This window comes from Myxocyprinus asiaticus, chromosome 12 (assembly GCF_019703515.2).
Source record: "Myxocyprinus asiaticus isolate MX2 ecotype Aquarium Trade chromosome 12, UBuf_Myxa_2, whole genome shotgun sequence".
NCBI classification, from domain to species: domain Eukaryota; kingdom Metazoa; phylum Chordata; class Actinopteri; order Cypriniformes; family Catostomidae; genus Myxocyprinus; species Myxocyprinus asiaticus.
Window position 1 is genome coordinate 40,240,371 of NC_059355.1, and position 21,537 is coordinate 40,261,907.

The 21,537-nt window shown below is 38.9% G+C and overlaps 1 protein-coding gene and 1 pseudogene across 1 annotated transcript in view; one reads left to right on the plus strand and one right to left on the minus strand.

Moving 5' to 3' along the window:
* LOC127448802 (protein SHQ1 homolog) overlaps positions 1-3,706 on the minus strand; it is a 51,150-nt pseudogene extending 47,444 nt beyond the window's left edge.
* Positions 3,707-8,742: 5,036 nt separating this feature from the next.
* The window catches only part of LOC127449115 (glucoside xylosyltransferase 2-like), a 28,864-nt gene continuing 16,069 nt past the window's right edge, over positions 8,743-21,537 (plus strand). Inside the window, exon 1 of the mRNA XM_051712304.1 lies at positions 8,743-9,178. Within this exon, the coding sequence (XP_051568264.1) occupies positions 8,901-9,178 (278 nt within the window). The 5' untranslated portion in view covers positions 8,743-8,900. The remainder of the gene's footprint in view (positions 9,179-21,537) is intronic.

The window sequence follows — 21,537 nt, forward strand, 5'->3', positions numbered from 1 at the left end:
ATTAATCCATACGACTCCAGTGGTTTAATCCATGTCTTCTGAAGCTATCCACACAGTTTGGGGTGAGAACAGACCAAAATATAACTCCTTTTTCACTAAAAACCTTTAAATCAGCAGTATCCCTGGAAAACATGATTTCAAGCTCGATTACACTTCCTATCAGCATTTAGTGCTCTGCGCTAATCACTAGGAAGTGTAATCGAGCTTGTAATCATGATGGAGACTGCAATGGCAAGATGTACAGTAACAAAGGAGTTACATTTTGGTCTGTTCTCACCCAAAATGTATTAAATCACCTCAGAAAGCATGGATTAAAGAATAATGTAGATTATTTTTAAAATGCCTTTATGTGCTTTTTGGAGCTTCAAAGTTTTGGTCACCATTCACTTGCATTGTATGAATATACAGAGCTGAGATATTCTTCTAAAAAATTCTTATACACCCTTACAAAAACATTTGAGTTCTGGCAAACTAGTCGCAAACTTACCACTCGTTATTTTCACATAAAAATGAGCTTGCAATTTGCCGCACGTGTTTGCCAGAAGTTTGCAGCTCTTTACCAGTAGTGGTGATCTTGCATCAAACCTTTGGCAACAATGGACAATTTTCTGCAAGATTGCTGCAAAACTCATTTAAATGTGAAAATGATCAGTGGCAAATTTGCCATGAACCCTCCCTAGTCACTTCCATTGTAAGAGCCTCACTGTAAGCCAGATTTTTGATTTTTTATAGAAAAGAAGGGGCAAGTCAAACTTAATCTCTGTGGTAATCAATATTATGCCACAAATGCTGTCGATTGAGCTGAACTTGTTTTGAACCCGGAATATTCCTTTAAGGTACATGTCCATTGCACAAATTGTGCAGGACAAGTTACACTGCAAAAGTAATACTTTGCGTTAGAATATGTTCTAAACCCCTGACCATTTAATTAAGCAATAGTAAGACAGAGGGCTGCACGAATGGAGCAATAACCGTGTTTGGGAAACCTGATAAATTGCTATTCTTCATAAATTAGACATTGAATTTGCATTAGGCAAGCAATTTTCCATGCAGCACTGGCAATGAAACAAAAACAGCGAGACATGGCCAAAAAAAAAAAAAAAACTCCTTACATTAATCATGATCATTCAAACTCTATGCTTAACACAACCCTTTAATATACAACATATGACTTTTCACCAAGATGGAACATTTACATTTAAAAAGGTCTTATGTTAAAATGGCAATAATTACCTTGTTGTCCTGCCAGATTTGTGAATGATTTATAATTACTTATGTAAACACAGAAAGCAATTAGAAGTGCTTTATGACAGACGACTGCTGAATTATTCACTGGCTGTCGATCAAAGCGGACAAGTTGAAATGAGGCCAACGAGACGTCAAGCAGAAGATTCCATGGCCATTAGGTATAATTAAAAGCACTAACAGGCAGCTCATTAAAGACATGTCAGGGCTACGGCAGATCGGTTAGACACAATCACAGCGCTTCTATCGTTTCTCCCTGAATGAAAGATTGATAAGCACAACAAGAAAGAGGTAGCGGGTATAGTGAGATGTATACCACAATCAAGAAACAACAGAGTGGTGAATCTGTGAGATAAGTTGTTATGCTTAAACGGCTGATTAAATGTGAGAGTTCTGTGACAAAGGAAATCTGGTTGGCAAAAGAAAGTTTTGCACATTGCATGAGCAACCTCCATGGCACGGGTTCTGGTCCTGTGAGAACCAGGAAGTAACCACATTCACACAAATTATCGTGAGCACAATTCGAAGGTTGCATTTTATCACTGACGATTAGGTTTAGGGGAAAGATTTCATTAAATATGCATTCCTGTTGACTGTATTACAACATTTACAAGTAAAAGTACAAATCGCTTTTGGCGCCACTCTGTGGACATTTCTCCCAGAAAATGGAGTGCACATTTGCCCACACATTCAACAACACTTCCAGCTTCGGCCACTGGGAGCAGTGGATTGAATTTCGGTAGCACAGACCAATTTCATCAGCAGAACATTTGACCTACTGTTGTTGAATTCACAGTAGGCACGTCCCAAATCGCACACTTCAGCACTATTCTACACAATTTTGCTGTGTAAGTAGTGCAAGTAGTGTTAAAACTGAAAATGTAACAAAAAAAAGTGTACTACCAAATGTGTACCCAGATGATGCACTTCTTCAACTGTCATAACACGCTAAGCTAGCGGCAACACATCGCGTCATTTGGGACACAGCTAGTGCGATCATTCTGCCGACGGATTTCAGAGACTGCTTTGACTTCCTGACTCTTGTGGAAACTGAGAAATTACGGGTTTTAATAAAAACAGAGTTAATACATTTCTCACATTATGTGTCAAAAAGATAACAACTTAGAAGTCTGTTCTTGACACAACACTGCATTATGCAACCTGCAGCCTTAGGTACAGCTAGAATAGTAAGCATTTAAAAAGGTATAATGTTAAAATGACAATAATTGCCCTGACTGAAGTCTTCACAGATTTGTGAATGATTTTTAATGACCTGTGTAAACACAGAAAGCAATTAGAGGTGCTGTCATGATAGAGGACTGCTAAATTATTCACTAGCACAGAGAACACGCGGAAACAAGGCCAATGAGATGTCAATATAGGATCCAGAGGTCATTACCTCTACAGAAGCTGTTCAGAGACAATCTGACAGCCTAAACAGTTGTGGAAATTTTAAAATCAACAGGGGTTTATAAATATGAACCCCTGGCCCATCAATTTATTCAAAGGGAACTGTAAGAAATTGTAATTCCTTGGCAATCCAGTACACCAAAATTCCTTACAGGAATATTCCGGGTTCAATACAAGTTAAATTCAATTAACAGCATTTGTATCATAATGTTGATTGCCACAAAACACAATTTGATTTATTAAATTATTATTATTATATTTGTATTTTTTGGTAATCAACTTTATGCCACAAATCCTGTTGGTTGAGCTTAACTTGTATTGAACCCAGAATATTCCTTTAATTCTTTAAGGAACGGTGGGGTCAGTATACTGTATCCTACACCAGCTATATTTGTATTTGTTATATCAGCTTCATATTTCCTCATTGCATGTTCAATTAAATTCACATTTATTTGTATAGTGTTTTGCTCCTTCTGCTAAGGCTTGTTTGTGTGTTATGACAAGAAACAAAGACAATCTTATGTGTTGTATATTTTTTTAAAAATGTGACAAATGCATGTTTTCTAAGGCAACTCTAGAAAAAAAATTAACAAAGAGGGATTTTTACTTTTATCGATTTCAAATAAAGCCCTCTCCCGACCATCTTCTACTATTCTCCCAGGTAGTCAACCTTAAAAGTAGATTTATAACAAAAAATCATTAATAATGGTTAAAGTAAACAGACATAAAGTCACCCTTCATTTGGTTCATAAGAAAACCTTATATACGCATATAAACGTTTATCCATGTGAATGTGTGTCGATTTGAGCTATGAATGACTATTACTGAGACCACAAGAGACCACACAAATCTGCATAAACACCTCATTTGAAGGATTACCATATGTTTGATAGTTTTGCAGGTCACTCATCTGAGAAAGTAAGGCTTGGCGTAGAACTTGAAGTCCTCTCCCTGAATGTAGATGTCAAACTCAGATGTTTTTGTGTAGGTTACACAGATAATCACAGTGAGGAAGTCGGCATCTACTCAGTTCAAATGCAGGAGTTATCATGGTTACGATGGCAATGTAACATTTTATACACACCGAAGTACTGCAGTAGGAAGCCAAAAAATATAAATATACATGGATTAGAAAAGTGTTTAATCAGACATCTAAAACTGGTTGGCAGACATTAAATGTAATTTAATTAAAAATGTTACTCAAAGCAGTCCTTTACTATGTTAATGCTAATTTAATGTTATGCTTTCCAATCAAACTATACGAAGGGTAATGAGAACAATCAAAGTAGATTGTTTCTGAATTAATCAAAAAAGGTTAAAACATGTAGTGTTGGAATATGCCTTGAGTTCATAAATAAAATAATATACTATATATATATATATATATATATATATATATATATATATATATATATATATATATATATATATATAAAGCAATTCCGTTTGGTGATGCTAGTTGCACAGAAATTGTTAGTTTCATGGAGAATTATGACCAAGAACAAAACATTAAAGGGAAAAAACAACTATTAGGATAATGTGCAAATAATTAACACCTCATACTAAATATAAAATAAATTATACATGGAACTGAAATAAGGATTCACTAATATCCAGACTGATAAAAAAGGACAGTTCACCCAAAAATTGTAATTTGTGACTCGCATGTTGTCCCAAACATGTATGGCTTTCTTTCGTCCATGGAACACAAAAGGAGATGTTAGGCACAGGCAGAATGTTAGCCTCAGTTACCATTCACTTTCATTTACTTTTTTCTTCCATACAGTGAAAGTGATTCCTTTAGTGTTGTATTAAAGATAGCAAATCATGCAGGTTTGGATTGACATTAGTGTGAGTAAATGATGACAGCATTTTCATTTTTGTGTAAACTAACCCTGTAAATCAATCTATTCATCTACAGGTAGACTCTAACCTGTCTCAAATTAAAGGAACATTTCTGGTTCAATACAAGTTAAGCTAAATCCACAACATTTGTGGCATAATGTTGATTACCACAAAAATTAATTTTGACTTGTCCCTCTACTTAGAAAAAAAAAAAAAGGTGGCACAACTGGAGGGTTACAGTGAGGCACTTACAATGGAAGTGAATGGGGCCAACTTTTGGAGAGTTTAAAAGCAGAAATGTGAAGCTTTTCATTTCATTATATAAAAGCATTTACATTAATACTTCAACAAAACTCATGCATTATTTGAGCTGTAAAGTTGTGTCAATTGTAATTTTTAACAGTCGTTTTAAGGGTTTGTTGGCATTACATCACAAGTTGTAAAACAGGCTATAACATTACACAGAAAACACAGATTGTTTACATCTTGTGGCTATACTTTTGAAACAGTGAGTATTTTAATGTTTAATTGATGGGGTATTGGCCCCATTCTCTCCTATTGTCAGTGTTCTATTGTTTTTTTTTGTTTTTTTTGTTTTTTAAAGAAAATCAAGTCAAAATAAGTGTTTGTGGTAATTAATATTATGCCACTAATGCTGTCGATTAAGCCAAAGTCGTTCTAGCAAGTCAGTCCACTGTCAGCCATCTTTGGAACGTTCCCGGGAGGCTACTTCCAGTCATGATAGTGCAGCTCCTATCTTCTAGAATGGGGAAACACCGAAATCTCAAAAACAGTTGGTCAAGATTATGATCAAAGAACATATTTCGAATAAACAGTAAAATCTGACAAAACTGGTGTCACCAATTTTGCTTCTTTACCTCAGATTACGCTGAAAAACGCAATTTCCCCGGCTTGTTTAGCTAATGCGCATGCGCGATCTCGAGATTAGACTATGTCCGTATTTAAAAAGTGATTGGCTCTTTTGCCTGTAAGGCGGGTTTTCCTTTCTACATCCATTGACCGTTGGGCGCTCGAGCTCCGATAGGGCGTTCCAATTTCTCCCATTCAAATGAATAAAAGTGGCCCGTCTCTGCTAAATACTCTCTGATCAAGTTTAACTTGTATTGAACCGGGAATAAATGACTGACTTCTAAAACAAGGCATTTTACAACTCCACCTTGTGGCTGCTCAGTTTAAGATGAATAAACAACACATTGGACGCATACTACATTATTCAACCTGAATGTGCTCAGTTTCAAATGGTAATCTATTCAGAATGGACACTACTACACAAAATAAAGATTTATAACTAAAGCTGTGTAAAGGCAAGCAGCTGTCAAAAGTCTTGATGCCCTTGTGGAATATTTGAGTCGACACTGCGGTAACGCAGCACGACCGACAGTTCTCTTTTTATATTTTTTGCTTTCAGATGTCAGAATCAAAATTAATTCATCAGTAAATAAATATACATTTTTAAACCAGAGCTGTTACATTTACGAGTCGTGAACTCTTCCATGCAGTGTGGTGATTTCAGTGCATCAACACATGTGGACTGCTTCCTGCTTTCGGGACTAGTAATGTCTTTACCGTAATACACGAAATAAAGAGGACGAACACATTTACTTTGATGTCACACTTAATTTTCTCGTTGTGTGATTTCAAATCAAATTCAGGTTTGGTTATCAAATGCACAAGCAGCACAACGATAAAGCATGCAACGTATGTGAAAAAGTGAAACACAAAGAAAAAGAGAGCAATTAAAGAGAAAGGAAAAGTTCGTATGAATTCATAAATGTGGAAATTTTAAAATACATTTGAATTTCTAGTTTGGTGAAGTTTGCTCCATTACAAGCAGAATTGATGTTCTTCTTCAATAAAATAATACAACATGATATTTAATTGACAAAGATTAATTGTCAGAATGTAATGCAACAAACAAAAACAACAATATTATACTATATATATATATATATATATATATATATATATATATATATATATATATATATATATATATATATATATATATATATATATATATATATATAACTTCCTTTAGATCAGTGGTTCTCAACCTTTTTGACCCTCAGAATCAGAATCAGAATCAGCTTTATTGCCAAGTATGCTTACACATACAAGGGTCTTGGTGACAGGAGCTTCCAGTGTACAACAATACAAAAACAATACAAAAACAGCAGCAAGACATAGATAATAATAAAAAATAAAAAATAAAACTAATTATACACATACGTACACACATATTGAACTGAAGAGTAGTGGGGAGAGCACAGGGGCAGGGGCAGTGGTAGCTCAGTGGTTAAGGCTCTGGGTTACTGATCAGAAGGTCAGGGGTTCAAGCCCCAGCACTGCCAAGATGCCACTGTTGGGCCCTTGAGTAAGGCCCTTGACCCTATCTGTTCCAGGGGTGCTGTATCATGGCTGACCCTGCACTCTGACCCCAGCCTAGCTGGGATATGTGAAAAAGAAGAATTTCACTGTATATGTGCAAATGTGTGATGAATAAAGAAAATTATTATTAATTATATATACACATGGGTAGTGCAAATCTAATACAATCTGTTATGTACAGTGCAAATGTTTTTTTGTTTTTTTTTTCATAGGAATGAAATGGCAGAAGAGGTTGGATGTGTAAACTTCTCAGCAGTCTGAACTGTTCTTTTGTAGTCTTCTGATGTCTGATTTCGTAGCTGAACCAAACCAGACAGTTATTGAAGTGCAGAGGACAGACTCAATGACTGCTGAGTAAAACTGTATCAGCAGCGCCTGTGGCAGGTTGAATTTCCTCAGCTGGTGAAGGAAGTACAACCTCTGCTGGGCCTTTTTCGCAATGGAGTCAATGTGGGTCTCCCACTTCAGGTTCTGTGTGATAGTAGTGCCCAGGAACCTGAATGACTCCACTGCTGCCACAGTGCTGTTTAGAATGGTGAGGGGGGTCAGTGTTGGGGTGTTTCTCCTAAAGTCCACAATGATCTCCACCGTTTTGAGCGTGTTCAGCTTAAGGTTGTTTTGACTGCACCAGACAGCCAGCTGTTTAACCTCCCTTCTGTATGCAGACTCATCGTCATCTTGGATGAGGCCGATGACAGTGGTGTCATCTGCAAACTTCAGCAGCTTGACAGAGGGGTCCTTGGCGATGCAGTCATTGGTGTAGAGGGAGAAGAGTAGTGGGGAGAGCACACATCCCTGGGGGGCACCAGTGCTGATTGTACAGGTGCTAGAAGTGAGTTTCCCCTGTCTCACAAGCTGCTGCCTGTCCGTCACAAAGCTGGTAATCCACTGACAGATAGACATGGGAACAGAGAGTTGGTGTAATTTAGTCCGGAGAATAGCTGGGATGATGGTGTTGAAAGCTGAACTGAAGTCCACAAAAAGGATCCTTGCATATGTCCCTGGTCTGTCCAGATGTTGCAGGATATGATGCAATCCCATGTTGACTGCATCATCCACAGACCTGTTTGCTCGATAAGCAAATTGAAGGGGATCTAGAAAGGGTCCAATGATGATCTTCAGGTGGGCCAACACCAGTCTCTCAAATGATTTCATGACCACAGACGTCAGGGCGACAGGTCTGTAGTCATTAAGTCCTGTGATTTTTGGGACAGGAATAATGATTGAGCGTTTATATATATATATATATATATATATATATATATATATATATATATATATATATATATATATATATATATATATATATATAAGGCCCCCTCCCAGAAGCTAGGAATATCAGTAGATTAAAAATAATTAATAACTATTAAATAATCAATAAAATAATTACTTTTGGAATTTCAGAAGCTTCAGTAACTGTCATAAGTTACAAGGTTTTATAAGTTGTATGCCTCTTTCTTAATTTTGTAGCATTTTTATATAATTTTAAGTAATAAATTATTATTTTAATATAACTTATTTTAAATAATTGTGCCTCGGATCCCTGGTTGAGATTGAGGACCACTGCTTTAAAGATTAATTTATGAGACAATCAAATCATAATATAATATATGAAGAAAAAAATAGAATAGAATGCATTATATGAATCATACTATTGTATGGAAATGATGTAAAGAAAAATCTAATTGGCCCTAAATAATTTAAAATGAATGTAAACAGCGTTTCTGGGGCCTATGTTCTAGCTTTTATGGTAGTATTACGGCAATATGGTGCTAATACAAAAGTATTAGGAGTATTACGGTAAGTAGAGTAAGGTCCGCCTTCAGAGATTCATTTACATGTCTGATATCGGCGCTAAGCCGAGAGAGCTTCGTTTTCATCATCACAGTAGCGCAAATGATGAAATATGGCTTAACACTACAAATATATGCTCATGTTTTAACCAGAGCCATGGTTAAAACATTTCCACACGAACGGAATACTTTTTCACCATGAGAATTCACTGCAAGATTGTGGCGATCGCGATATGTTTCGGGGTTTTCCTACTTTTGTACTTTTTCGGGGGAAACGCTGCGGACGAGCCGCCGTTGAAAGAAGTTGCGAAAGAAAAACATTTCTCATTCTCTCGTGACATCGAGGACATCGCACCGGTGAAAGAGGCTAAACAAACCCATGAAGAGCCGCAAATACCACCGAAACCAATCCGCAAAACTGACCGCAGAGAGCCAAAGTTGAGCAGCAGAGGAGGGAATGTCAGCGCGAAGACTGGGTAGGAAAATTCTTCAAGTACATATCATGATCTAAAACCAATTTGACCATAAGAATAATATATAGCTGTGTTTGTGCACGTGTTTAAAGGTGTCTTTGTGATTGCTTAAACCAGTGTTGAATATAATGTATATAATAAATCATATATTAAATATAATGCATGCATATAACACATGTAGTATAATAAATGCATTTTTTCCAATTCTGTCCCATTCAAGTTGATATTTAGGCAGCCATTCATTATGAAGGCATCTGTTTCTCAAGGGCATTTATGACCTCAGTGTGATATGCAAATGCAATTCAAATTAATGTTTTAATAATAACTTATAAATCACTGATGTTTTGTTTGACATTAGCACAGCATGCCCAACAAGATATTCCAGCCAAAATCAAATGTGCTTTGACAATGACAGTTTTGCCAAGAATGTTTTTATTGTTGCTTTCCTCCCTTGACATATTGAGTAACCGATTGTGCAATCTTCGGTTTCTTAATGTAACAGAAACCATGCATGACAGAATTTGCGCTGTCCAAATCCAGATATGCACACTAATATGTCTTTGATCTTACTAGAGACCATTGTTCATTGCGTATGCTGTGAAGAAGAGGAGTCAAAGACCATTACCTCCTATGCACATCTCAGCCATGATTATCTCAACTGAATTTTCATTATGGCTTTATTAAAAAGGTCACCTTGAATGCAACTGCCACTTTCCCAAAGCAAGCTTAAGCAATGGAGTGACAAAATCAATGATTGGTTGTTCTGAGTGAGTGCACACAATACCTTGTTACTCTAAGAATGGAGTAGTTTATGGGCCCCTTTTCTCAGACATAATTAAAATGAGTTGTCCAATTTATCCTTTAGGTGAACTAAAATATGGTTAAATTGTGGCTTTATCTAGGTAGTGTTAAAGAAATAATTCACCCAAAAATGAAAAATTCTCCTATTATTTACTCACCCTCTTGCCACCCCAGATGTGTATGACTTTCTTACTTTTACAGAACTCAAACAAAGATTTTTTTAAGAATATCTCATCTCTGTAGGTCCATACAATGCCAGTGAATGGTGACCAAAATTTGAAAGCTTCAAAAAGCATATACTGGCAGCATAAAAGTAATCCATATGACTTCAGCGGTTAAATCCATGTCTTCTGAAGCAATCCAATCGGTTTTGGGTGAGAACAGGACAAAATGTATCTCCTTTTTTCCATTAAATCTTGGCATCTGCAGTCTCCTTGGCGATCGTGACTTCAAGCTCGATGACACTTCCTAGCGCAATCTAGAGCTCTGAGCATGAGTTACTAGGAAGTGTAATCAAGCTTGAAATCATGATCGTGCTTAGAGACTGCAATGCAATATGTACAGTGAAAAGGGAGTTATATTTTGGACTGTTCATGCCCAAGATAGATTGGATCACCTCAGAAAACATTAAACCACTGGAGTCATATGGATTACTTTTATGCTGCCTTTATGTGCTTTTTGGAGCTTCACATTTTTGGTCACTATTCACTTGCATTGTATGGACCTATAGAGCTGTGATATTCTTCTAAAAAATGTTGTTCATGTTCAGAAGAAAGTCAAACACATGTATGTACTGAGTAAATGATGTGATAATTTTTTTATTTTTGAGTGAACTAATCCTTTAAATAAGCAATGTCAAAGCAGGTGTACTATATGTATTTGTTTGTAGCTCTGTGGATTGCACACTGCACAAAAAGCATTTTTTTTTGTTTTTTTTGTTTGTTTTTTCTCGAATCCGGAAAACAGTCTTTAGGACTGACTGTCAACACTGTCATTCTGGAAGTGATGAAATCTGATCTGTTTGTTCAGACAGTGTTGTCAATATCTGGGGTATCTAGTTGTTTGCAAAAGTAATTATATAGCTTAGGTTTCAACACAATGCCAAAAGACTTTCTCATACTACACCAGTGGCTGTCAGTAGCTGGGTTTTCATCCATCTATTTTCAAGCAAATGTTGAAATATCACATGCAAAATGCTGGATGGAATCACCTGGATGTAAGTCAAATCTCCAAAATGTGCATTAAAAAAGTAAATGCTCATTTGAAATGGATACATTTTGTATTCAATAAGAAGACATGCTCATAAACTATGATGGAAACACATTTTCTGAATATACTCCTATAGAATATGCAGTATTGAGAAATATAGATGCACATAAAAAAAGTCACGTGACTGCCTCAAAAAACCATGTGAATAAATAGATACTTTGCTCTGAGAGTGTCCTCAGTATCATCGCATATCATCACAAATGTGGACAAAAGGCATCTGCCTCTGAACGCTAGCAAACATGAAGTTTTGTCTGCATGCTGTAAGCTGTAAGTAATTTATTACATTAAAATAAAAGATCCACAGTGACTTAAACTTGCATTTTCATTTCTATTTTGCACCACGCTGCTTTTATCACCAATTGTTTTTGCGATATTCCGATTTTGCGCATAAATTAAATTCAAAACTTGGATGGAAACATGACTAGCTTGTGAAGAGATGAAAGCAAAACTGAAAATGTCATAATTTACTCACCAAACCACTTTTTTTTTTTTTTTTTTTTTTTTTAATTCAAGCAGATTGGAGTTATGCCAAAAAACATATTTTTGGTCATATTTTATTCCTGCTGCTTGTTTGAACCAAGCCTATTTTTTTATAGTGTAAAATCAATAATGCCAATGGACGATGTCTTAATTGTGTTTAATATTCATTGCTTGCCCTCTTTCATCAAGCATATGTTATCACCAGTTTGACAGCTTCACATAAACGGCGCTAATTGTGGTTGTTAGACGTCTCAACCTTTTGACCCTCCTGTTGGCTTTCCAGCAGTGATCTGTCTTAATGTCCACACCCCTGCGAGTGCTCTGTGCTGATAAACTCGCGATGCAACAGGCTGATGCAGCCTCAGGGAAATTATTTAAACAGATCCACTGCACAAACAGGAGGGATGAGAGGGTGTGAGTTGGAAAACACTCTATGCGTTTAATTCCTGGCTCCTTATCCATCTATGCAGAGGAAGGGGGAAGGGCCAAGCTGTCTCGTCCTATTCGACCCGTTGTTTTATTTAGAAGTGATTAACTCCTTTTAAAAAGGATGTTTTTAATTTTTTAAACGCATCCTCCAGACGTGCTTCCTGCCACACTAATGCAAAACAGACAAATGTGTCCCTGATGGCATGTCGCATCACGTTCGGGGGGCCGGCGGGGTTTGTTTTGTCCTGAGAGCTCTAACAAACAAGTCTTTTGATTCTAATCACTAGTTGTTATAAACTGCTTTTATCTGGTTTATGAGAGGCCTATTTACACCTGTTTTTATTTATGCCTAATTAGTTCCCTTGATATTGTAATTGCAATTAATTTTAATGAATACATTTTTCATTAAAATACTTATTTTTGGTGGATCCACAGCATTCCATACGTTTATGTAGGCTACATATCCATACCAAGTCGAGAACTGTTTTCGAATGACTTTATAGCTGTTTATCAGTAAATTAAAACTGCATAAATGTCAGCTTCACATTGGTTCTCTTAGAAGCATGAAAAATAAAGATGTTATTCAAAATGTATTCTACACAGAAGCAAGCAACTATTGGATACAAGGCTCAAGCACTGCGAAAACACGTTTAAAAGAAAACTAAATTGAAAATTTAGACGCAACCTGAGTAGACCTATTTGGCCTGTGTAAGGGGGTTCGGTGGAAAGGAGGAGGCGAGAACCGGCTTAATAATATAAATAATTTAATAAACAATTTAAACAAAACACACAACCAAAAACACACAGTACAGCTGCCTGCAATTCTCTCTCTCTCGAACTGTCGTCCCCGGACGCCTTTATCCCTCGCGCGCCCCATCAGGCTGATTGGGGACCGGGTGTGTCTCATTCCAGCCCGGCCCCGCCCTCCTCGGCTCTACACTCCTCCCGGCGTTGCCTCAGGCCGGGGAGCCCCCTCTCCAGGGGGGGGGGGGGGCGTGCCTTACGCCCCAACTGCCGGCGGGTCATCCCCGCCTTCCTCGACGTGGGAGGAGACAGGAGGGGAAAAACAACAAAACAAAATGGCGAGGGAAAGGCCAACACGGAGCGACAAAGAGAGAGAGAGGAGAGAGAGAAAAAGAAACTCACCGGTTCTCTGATGCGCCGTCGCGTGGTCCTCGATCACTACTCCACCCTCTCAGGCGGACTGCAGCCGCTCCTCCCCGGGCGGACCGGAGTCAGACCTCCGACCCCCAGTGGACAGAACGCCCCTCCGTGTTCCCGGCATCCCGTGGGGACACTCCTCCGCCCCTGGCAGCGGCCCTACCACTCCAGGCGGTCGGGGAGTCGCTTCCCTCCTTCCCCCGCGGACGGCGGTCTTCTTTCGACCCCTCCGCGTTCCCGGGGGACGGCAGGGCACTCCTCCGCCCCCGGCAGCGGCTCCCTCGCTCTAGGCGGTCGGGGAGTCCCGTCCCCACTCGCCTCGCAGACGGCGGCCGTTCCCCGCGTCCGGGTGGTCGGGCTACTCCGTCCCCCGTCAGACGGCAGCGGTGCTCCCCGGGGTGGACGGCAGTGTCGAGGACTCTGCGACGGGAATCCCTCCTCCTCCTGGGTTTCGGCACCAGTGTAAGGGGGTTCGGTGGAAAGGAGGAGGCGAGAACCGGCTTAATAATATAAATAATAATTTAATAAACGATTTAAACAAAACACACAACCAAAAACACACAGTACAGCTGCCTGCAATTCTCTCTCTCTCGAACTGTCGTCCCCGGCCGCCTTTATCCCTCGCGCGCCCCATCAGGCTGATTGGGGACCGGGTGTGTCTCATTCCAGCCCGGCCCCGCCCTCCTCGGCTCTACAGCCTGCTATAATGGACACTTTTAAATGATTGCAATGGACAGCACATTGGGGCTCATTCATGAAAAGATGAACGTAATAAATGTCAGTACAATTCTTACGTAAATTGTCACATTCAGTTCAATGCAACAATTTATGTATAATTGAATTTATAAACGATTTACTTAGAAATTCCTTTTGCTCGTGTTTCATGAACAGTGTATTTATGATAGTGTAGTGTTATACAGTTTTAAGCAATACAGGTGCATCTCAATAAATTAGAATGTCGTGGAAAAGTTCATTTATTTCAGTAATTCAGCTCAAATTGTGAAACTCGTGTATTAAATAAATTCAATGCACACAGACTGAAGTAGTTTAAGTCTTTGGTTCTTTTAATTGTGATGATTTTGGCTCACATTTAACAAAACCCACCAATTCACTATCTCAAAAAATTAGAATACATCATAAGACCAATAAAAAAAACATTTTTAGTGAATTGTTGGCCTTCTGGAAAGTATGTTCATTTACTGTATATGTACTCAATACTTGGTAGGGGCTCCTTTTGCTTTAATTACTGCCTCAATTTGGCGTGGCATGGAGGTGATCAGTTTGTGGCACTGCTGAGGTGGTATGGAAGCCCAGGTTTCTTTGACAGTGGCCTTCAGCTCATCTGCATTTTTTGGTCTCTTGTTTCTCATTTTCCTCTTGACAATACCCCATAGATTCTCTATGGGGTTCAGGTCTGGTGAGTTTGCTGGCCAGTCAAGCACACCAACACCATGGTCATTTAACCAACTTTTGGTGCTTTTGGCAGTGTGGGCAGGTGCCAAATCCTGCTGGAAAATGAAATTAGCATCTTTAAAAAGCTGGTCAGCAGAAGGAAGCATGAAGTGCTCCAAAATTTCTTGGTAAACGGGTGCAGTGACTTTGGTTTTCAAAAAACACAATGGACCAACACCAGCAGATGACATTGCACCCCAAATCATCACAGACTGTGGAAACTTAACACTGGACTTCAACCAACTTGGGCTATGAGCTTCTCCACCCTTCCTCCAGACTCTAGGACCTTGGTTTCCAAATGAAATACAAAACTTGCTCTCATCTGAAAAGAGGACTTTGGACCAGTGGGCAACAGTCCAGTTCTTCTTCTCCTTAGCCCAGGTAAGATGCCTCTGACGTTGTCTGTGGTTCAGGAGTGGCTTAACAAGAGGAATACAACAACTGTAGCCAAATTCCTTGACATGTCTGTGTGTGGTGGCTCTTGATGCCTTGACCCCAGCCTCAGTCCATTCCTTGTGAAGTTCACCCAAATTCTTGAATCGATTTTGCTTGACAATCATAAGGCTGCAGTTCTCTCGGTTGGTTGTGCATCTTTTTCTTCCACACAACTTTCTGTTAACATGCTTGGATACAGCACTCTGTGAACAGCCAGCTTCTTTGGCAATGAATGTTTGTGGCTTACCCTCCTTGTGAAGGGTGTCAATGATTGTCTTCTGGACAACTGTCAGATCAGCAGTCTTCCCCATGAATGTGTAGCCTAGTGAACCAAACTGAGAGACCATTTTGAAGGCTCAGGAAACCTTTGCAGGTGTTTTGTGTTGATTAGCTGATTGGCATGTCACCATATTCTAATTTTTTGAGATAGTGAATTGGTGGGTTTTTGTTAAATGTGAGCCAAAATCATCACAATTAAAAGAACCAAAGACTTGCATTGAATTTATTTAATACACAAGTTTCACAATTTGAGTTGAATTACTGAAATGAATGAACTTTTCCACGACATTCTAATTTATTGAGATGCACCTGTATGTAATTAAATTGAAAAGCAGTGGTTGATTTACCTTTTTTTTTGTCAGTATTGTTGTTTGATTATTTATAATGACATAATAGACAGAGGCAGGTCAACATGACTGCATTACATTGCAAAGACTAATGCACATATCCAATATTTTGATCCAGTTTGTTTGTCTCACCTGTTTACATTATTTTAAAACACACTGATTTTGTTTACACTAATACCCTGCCAAGACACTTTGACATGCGTACTTTAATTTCAAACCACAATCAGAAATTGCGAGCAGTTGTATTGCCCACAAGTGATTTTGTAAATATTCGAAAGGCCCATAAAATAGGAAAATGTTTCCCCACCCCTGGTATAGAAAGACTGATACCATTACATTTTTTATCCTAGTATTTTATTTTAGTATTGACTACCAAAGTACCAGTATTTTAGTGACACTTTACAACACGGTTGTATTCATTAACATTCCTTAACTAAATTGATTAACATAAACTAACAATGACTAACAAACTAACAGTGAACATTACTTTTTCAGCAGTTATTAATCTTTTAACATATACTAATACTTTTTTTACATTTAAAGTTGTATAAACTATAAAATGCCAAAGTATACTTAGGCTAACGTTCACGTAAAAACTTAAGTGAACAGTCGAAAGCTCTACCCTATGAAGTATACTCCATTTGACCATGTGGGGTATTAAACTCAATTAAGGCATCGTCCATTGGCATTATTGATTTTACACTATAAAAAATAGGCTTGGTTCAAACAAGCAGCAGGAATAACACACACAGGAGGTTGACACATGTGTCGGTCTGCACACGTACAATGTTCAAGCATTCTGCTGATGACGAAATTTACGTCACTCATCCTGTACATATGTGCTAGCGTACATGTAATAACTGAAGTATACTTTGGGCCTGAGTTAACATAAGTTATTGCATTATGAACTAACAATGAGCAGTTCTATTTTTATGAATTAACATTAACCAAGATTAATACATTCTGAATACATATACACTGGTGGCCAAAAGTTTGGAATAATGTACAGATGTTGCTGTTTCGGAAGGATGTTAAAGTGGTACTTTAATTCACTAAAGTGGCATTCAACTGATCACAAAGTATAGTCAGGACATTAGTAATGTAAAAAACAGCACCATCGCTATTTGAAAAAAGTCTTTTTTGATCTAATCTAGATTTGCATTTCCAGCAACCATCACTCCAATGCCTTATCCTTGAGTAATCATGCTAAATTGCTCATTTGGTTCTAGAAAATCACTTGCCATTATAACAAACACAGTTAAAAGCTGTTTGGTTCATTAAATGAAGCTTAACATTGTCGTTTGTTTTTGAGTTGCCACAGTATGCAATAGACTGGCATGACTTAAGGTCAAAATTGGCAAAAAAGAAACAGCTTTCTCTAGAAACTCGTCAGTCAATCATTGTTTTGAAGAATGAAGGCTATTCAGTGCTTGAAATTGCAAAAAAAACCCTTAAGATTTCATAAACTCAGCAAAAAAAGAAACGTCCTCTCACTTTCAACTGCTTTTATTTTCAGCAAACTTAACATGTGTAAATATGTGTATGAACATAAAAAGATTCAACAACTAAGACATAAACTGAACAAGTTTCACAGACATGTGACTAACAGAAATGGAATAATGAGTCCCTGAACAAAGGGGTCAAAAATAACAGTCAGTATCTGGTGTGGCCACCAGCTGCATTAAGTACTGCAGTGCATCTCCTCCTCATGGACTGCACCAGATTTGCCAGTTGTTGCTGTGAGATGTTACCCCACTCTTCCACCAAGTCAAGTTCCTGGACATTTCTGGCGGGAATGGCCCTAGCCCTCACCCTCCGATCCAACAGGTCCCAGACGAGCTCAATGGGATTGAGATCCGGGCTCTTCGCTGGCCATGGCACAACACTGACTTTCCTGTCTTGCAGGAAATCACGCACAGAATGAGCAGTATGGCTGGTGGCATTGTCATGCCGGAGAGTCATGTCAGGATGAGCCTGCAGGAAGGGTACCACATGAGGGAGGAGGATGTCTTCCCTGTAACGCACAGCGTTGAGATTGCCTGCAATGACAACAAGCTCAGTCCGATGGCGGACAGACCCTCCACCTCCAAATCGATCCCGCTCCAGGGTACAGGCCTCGGTGTAATGCTCATTCCTTCGATGATACGTAAACATGAGTCCGACCAAAACCCCAAAACCATGACTCGTTGGTGAAGAGCACTTTGTGCCAGTCCTGTCTGGTCCAGCGAAGGTGGGTTTGTGCACATAGGCGACGTTGTTGCTGATGATGTCTGGTAAGGACCTGCCTTACAACAGGCCTACAAGCCCTCAATCCAGCCTCTCTCAGCCTATTGCGGAAAGTCTGAGCACTGATGGAGGGAATGTGCATTCCTGGTGTAACGCGGGCAGTTGTTGTTGCCATCCTGCACCTGTCCCGCAGGTGTGATATTCGGATGTACCGATCCTGTGCAGGTATTGTTACACGTGGTCTGCCACTGCGAGGACAATCAGCTGTCCTTCCTGTCTCCCTGTAGTGCTGTCTTAGGCGTCTCACATTACATCCATGCAGCATGCCCAAGGCATGTTCACGCAGATGAGCAGGGACCCTGGGCATCTTTCTTTTGGTGTTTTTCAGAGTCAGTAGAAAGGTCTCATTAGTGTCCTAAGTTTTTATAACTGTGACTTTAATTGCCTACCGTCTGAAAGCTGTTAGTGTCTTAACGACTGTTCCACAGGTGCATGTTCATTAATTGTTTATGGTTCATTGAACAAGCATGGAAAATATTGTTTAAACCCTTTACAATAAAGATCTGTAAAGTTATTTGGATTTTTACAAAATTTTCTTTAAAATACAGTGTCCTGAAAAAAGGGACGTTTCTTTTTTTGCTGAGATTACAAAGGTGTACACTACAGTCTTCAAAGACAACTGGCTCTAACAAAGACAGAAAGAGATGTGGAAGGCCCAGATGTACAACTAAACAAGAGGATAAGTACATCAGAGTCTCTAGTTTGAGAAATAGATGCTGCACATGTCCTCAGCTGACAGCTTCATTGAATTCTACCCACTCAACACCAGTTTCATGTACAACAGTAAAGAGAAGACTCAGGGGTGCAGGCCTTATGGGAAGAACTGCAAAGAAAAAGCCACTTTTGAAACAGAAAAGCAAAAAGAAAAGGTTAGAGTGGGCAAAGAAACACAGACATTGGACAACAGATAATTGGAAAAGAGTGTTATGGATCTTAACCCCATTGAGCTTTTGTGTGATCAGCTGGACTGTAAGGTGCATGAGAAGTGCCCGACAAGACAGCCACATTTATGGCAAGTGCTACAGGAAGCATGTGGTGAATTGTCACCTGAGTATTTGGACAAACTGACATATATATATTATACACACACATATTTTATATGTGCACACAAAAAAGCGCAAGGCAGTTTTTATTTTTTGCACTGCTGCTTCTGGGATACAAGGATACAGCTAAAAACCCTTTTTTTTTTTTTTTTTTTTTTTTTTTTGCTAACCATTTTTTATGTTTGCCCCCCAAGCACCAATGATAAATTTGTTTCATAATTTTTTAAATTTTTTTTTTTTTTTTCACTGCTGTAGCTGCAACAGAAGGACCCTCAAAGCTTCATCCGCTTTAGGGCCCAGATACCAGCCCCAGAGGAAATGATGGACCAGGTTATGGGGCTGGTTGTCACGGATCTCAAAGAACTTCTGAGCCTGCCTCCCCTTGAGTCTTGTGCCACCTGCTCAGGATGTGATGGTATGGCATCACTTGATCTGTCTATAGTGATGTCCAGGGACTGACTTTCCATGTGAAGAGAGGGCCACTTGCTTGTGTCTTGTGCCAGCTGCTCACGATCTGATGGAAAGGCATCACTTGTTGTGCCCGAAGTGATGTCCAGAGTCTGATTCTTCATATGAGTAGAGGCCACTTCTTCATGCTGCAGCACAGGCGGTGTCATTTCCAAACTTGCAGGTAATTCGATAGCAATGTGAGGCACTGCCATTTCAATGTTCTCCTGCAGAGTCTCTGCAATGGTGACATCAGACGGTGGATCAGAGCTGTTCTGGTACTCGCTTTGCCTTTCTTCTCCGCATTTCTGGAAAGAGCTACTCTTAACGTCCTCTTGCCAACAATATGGCCATTCATTGCTGTCAAAGCCATAATAGCGGCTTTAGGCGTGGAAAAGGCCACAAATCCATATCCTTTACTTTGTCTGTTCTACATCATCATGGTGGCACTAATAATTGTTCAAAATCGAGAGAAGAGTTGGTGGAGCTGCTCACTGCCCAAGCTGTACGGCAAGTTCAAAACGTAAAGACTCACACCTGGGTAACAGCTCTTCTGGTCCTTATTCTCAGGATATTTAAACCTGGTCTTTTGCTCCTCCTTTAGCACTGTCTGATGCTCCATCAGACTCTCAGCCTTTCTCTCCACTTTTCTCTCTGCCTTTCACTTCGGCTGACATGGCACTGGATGCTCCGCCTTTCTCTTCACCTTTCTCTCCGGCTGATGTGTCTCTTTTCTCTCTGGCTGATGCTCCAACTTTCTCTTCACCTTTTGCTTGACCTGATGCTTCTTGATGTTGCCCTTTCCACTTCTCTGCAAAGAGGAATTTTGCTGGTCCTACAATATTTTCATCTGCCTGCCCAGGAGGTTCTCACCAGTCAGCACGTTCAGAGCTTCCTCTGCATCACTGAAGTATGCAAAGGTGACATTACCATAGCCCTGACAGAGGTTGGTTGTCCTGTCTTTGTACACCCATAAATAACTGTTGGGGCCGAATGGGATAAAAGTTGAAAAGAGCAGCTTTTCGTCCACCTCCAGTTGAAGGCCACTCACAAGCAGTGCTCCACTTTGGTCTCCATTATCAAACAGAATATTTGCAAAAATTGCTGTGTCCGTCATAGTACACTAGTAAACAGATTGACTGGTACATACTGAAGGATTCCACTCCTATAATAGGCTGTAAACATTCTAAATCAACAAAACATTCTATTCTTTTATATACTCCATAACCAATTGTGATGTCACATAAAGTTGCATATTTATGTGTTCAGTATGAACTGTTCAACTATAAGAAAACTACTAAGTTCAGATAAATTATGTGGATTTTGGTTTTATTCAATTTTGGCCCCCTGATTTTTGTTTAGGTGAAAATTAACATTGAAAAATGGTGTGCATCATCACCAAAACAAAAATAGAGTATTTATGGCACTCAAAAAGTCCATAAACATAAATAACTAAAAATAAATCAACCCCTATTCAATGCAATTAATACATTAAAATGTGTATATTAAAGCTCTGTTTTTTGAAAAAGAACAAAGAAGTTTGCATTTTAAGGTTTTTATTATTATTATTATGATTATTTATTAAAATCCCCACAGTTGGGGACAACTAAATTATTTTGGCAATATAAAAATACATAATTCAACAAATCTTTTGTCCTAGCACCAAAACACAAAGTTTTCAATATGCAATATCAGAAATACAGAAAATAAGTCATGTAAGCATGGGTTTCTTAAGCAGTACAATAAACAACTTAAATTTCAGTCTGTTCCTCAAATAGAGCTGTAATATGGCTTCCAAATATTTGGAATATGTATGAGTCATATGCACTGCTTTTATGGTGCTTTTGCATCCTTTTTTATATTTAAAAGCCTCAGTCCCTGTTCATTGTAATTGCATGAAAAAACAAAACAAAAAACAAAACCAAAAAAAAAA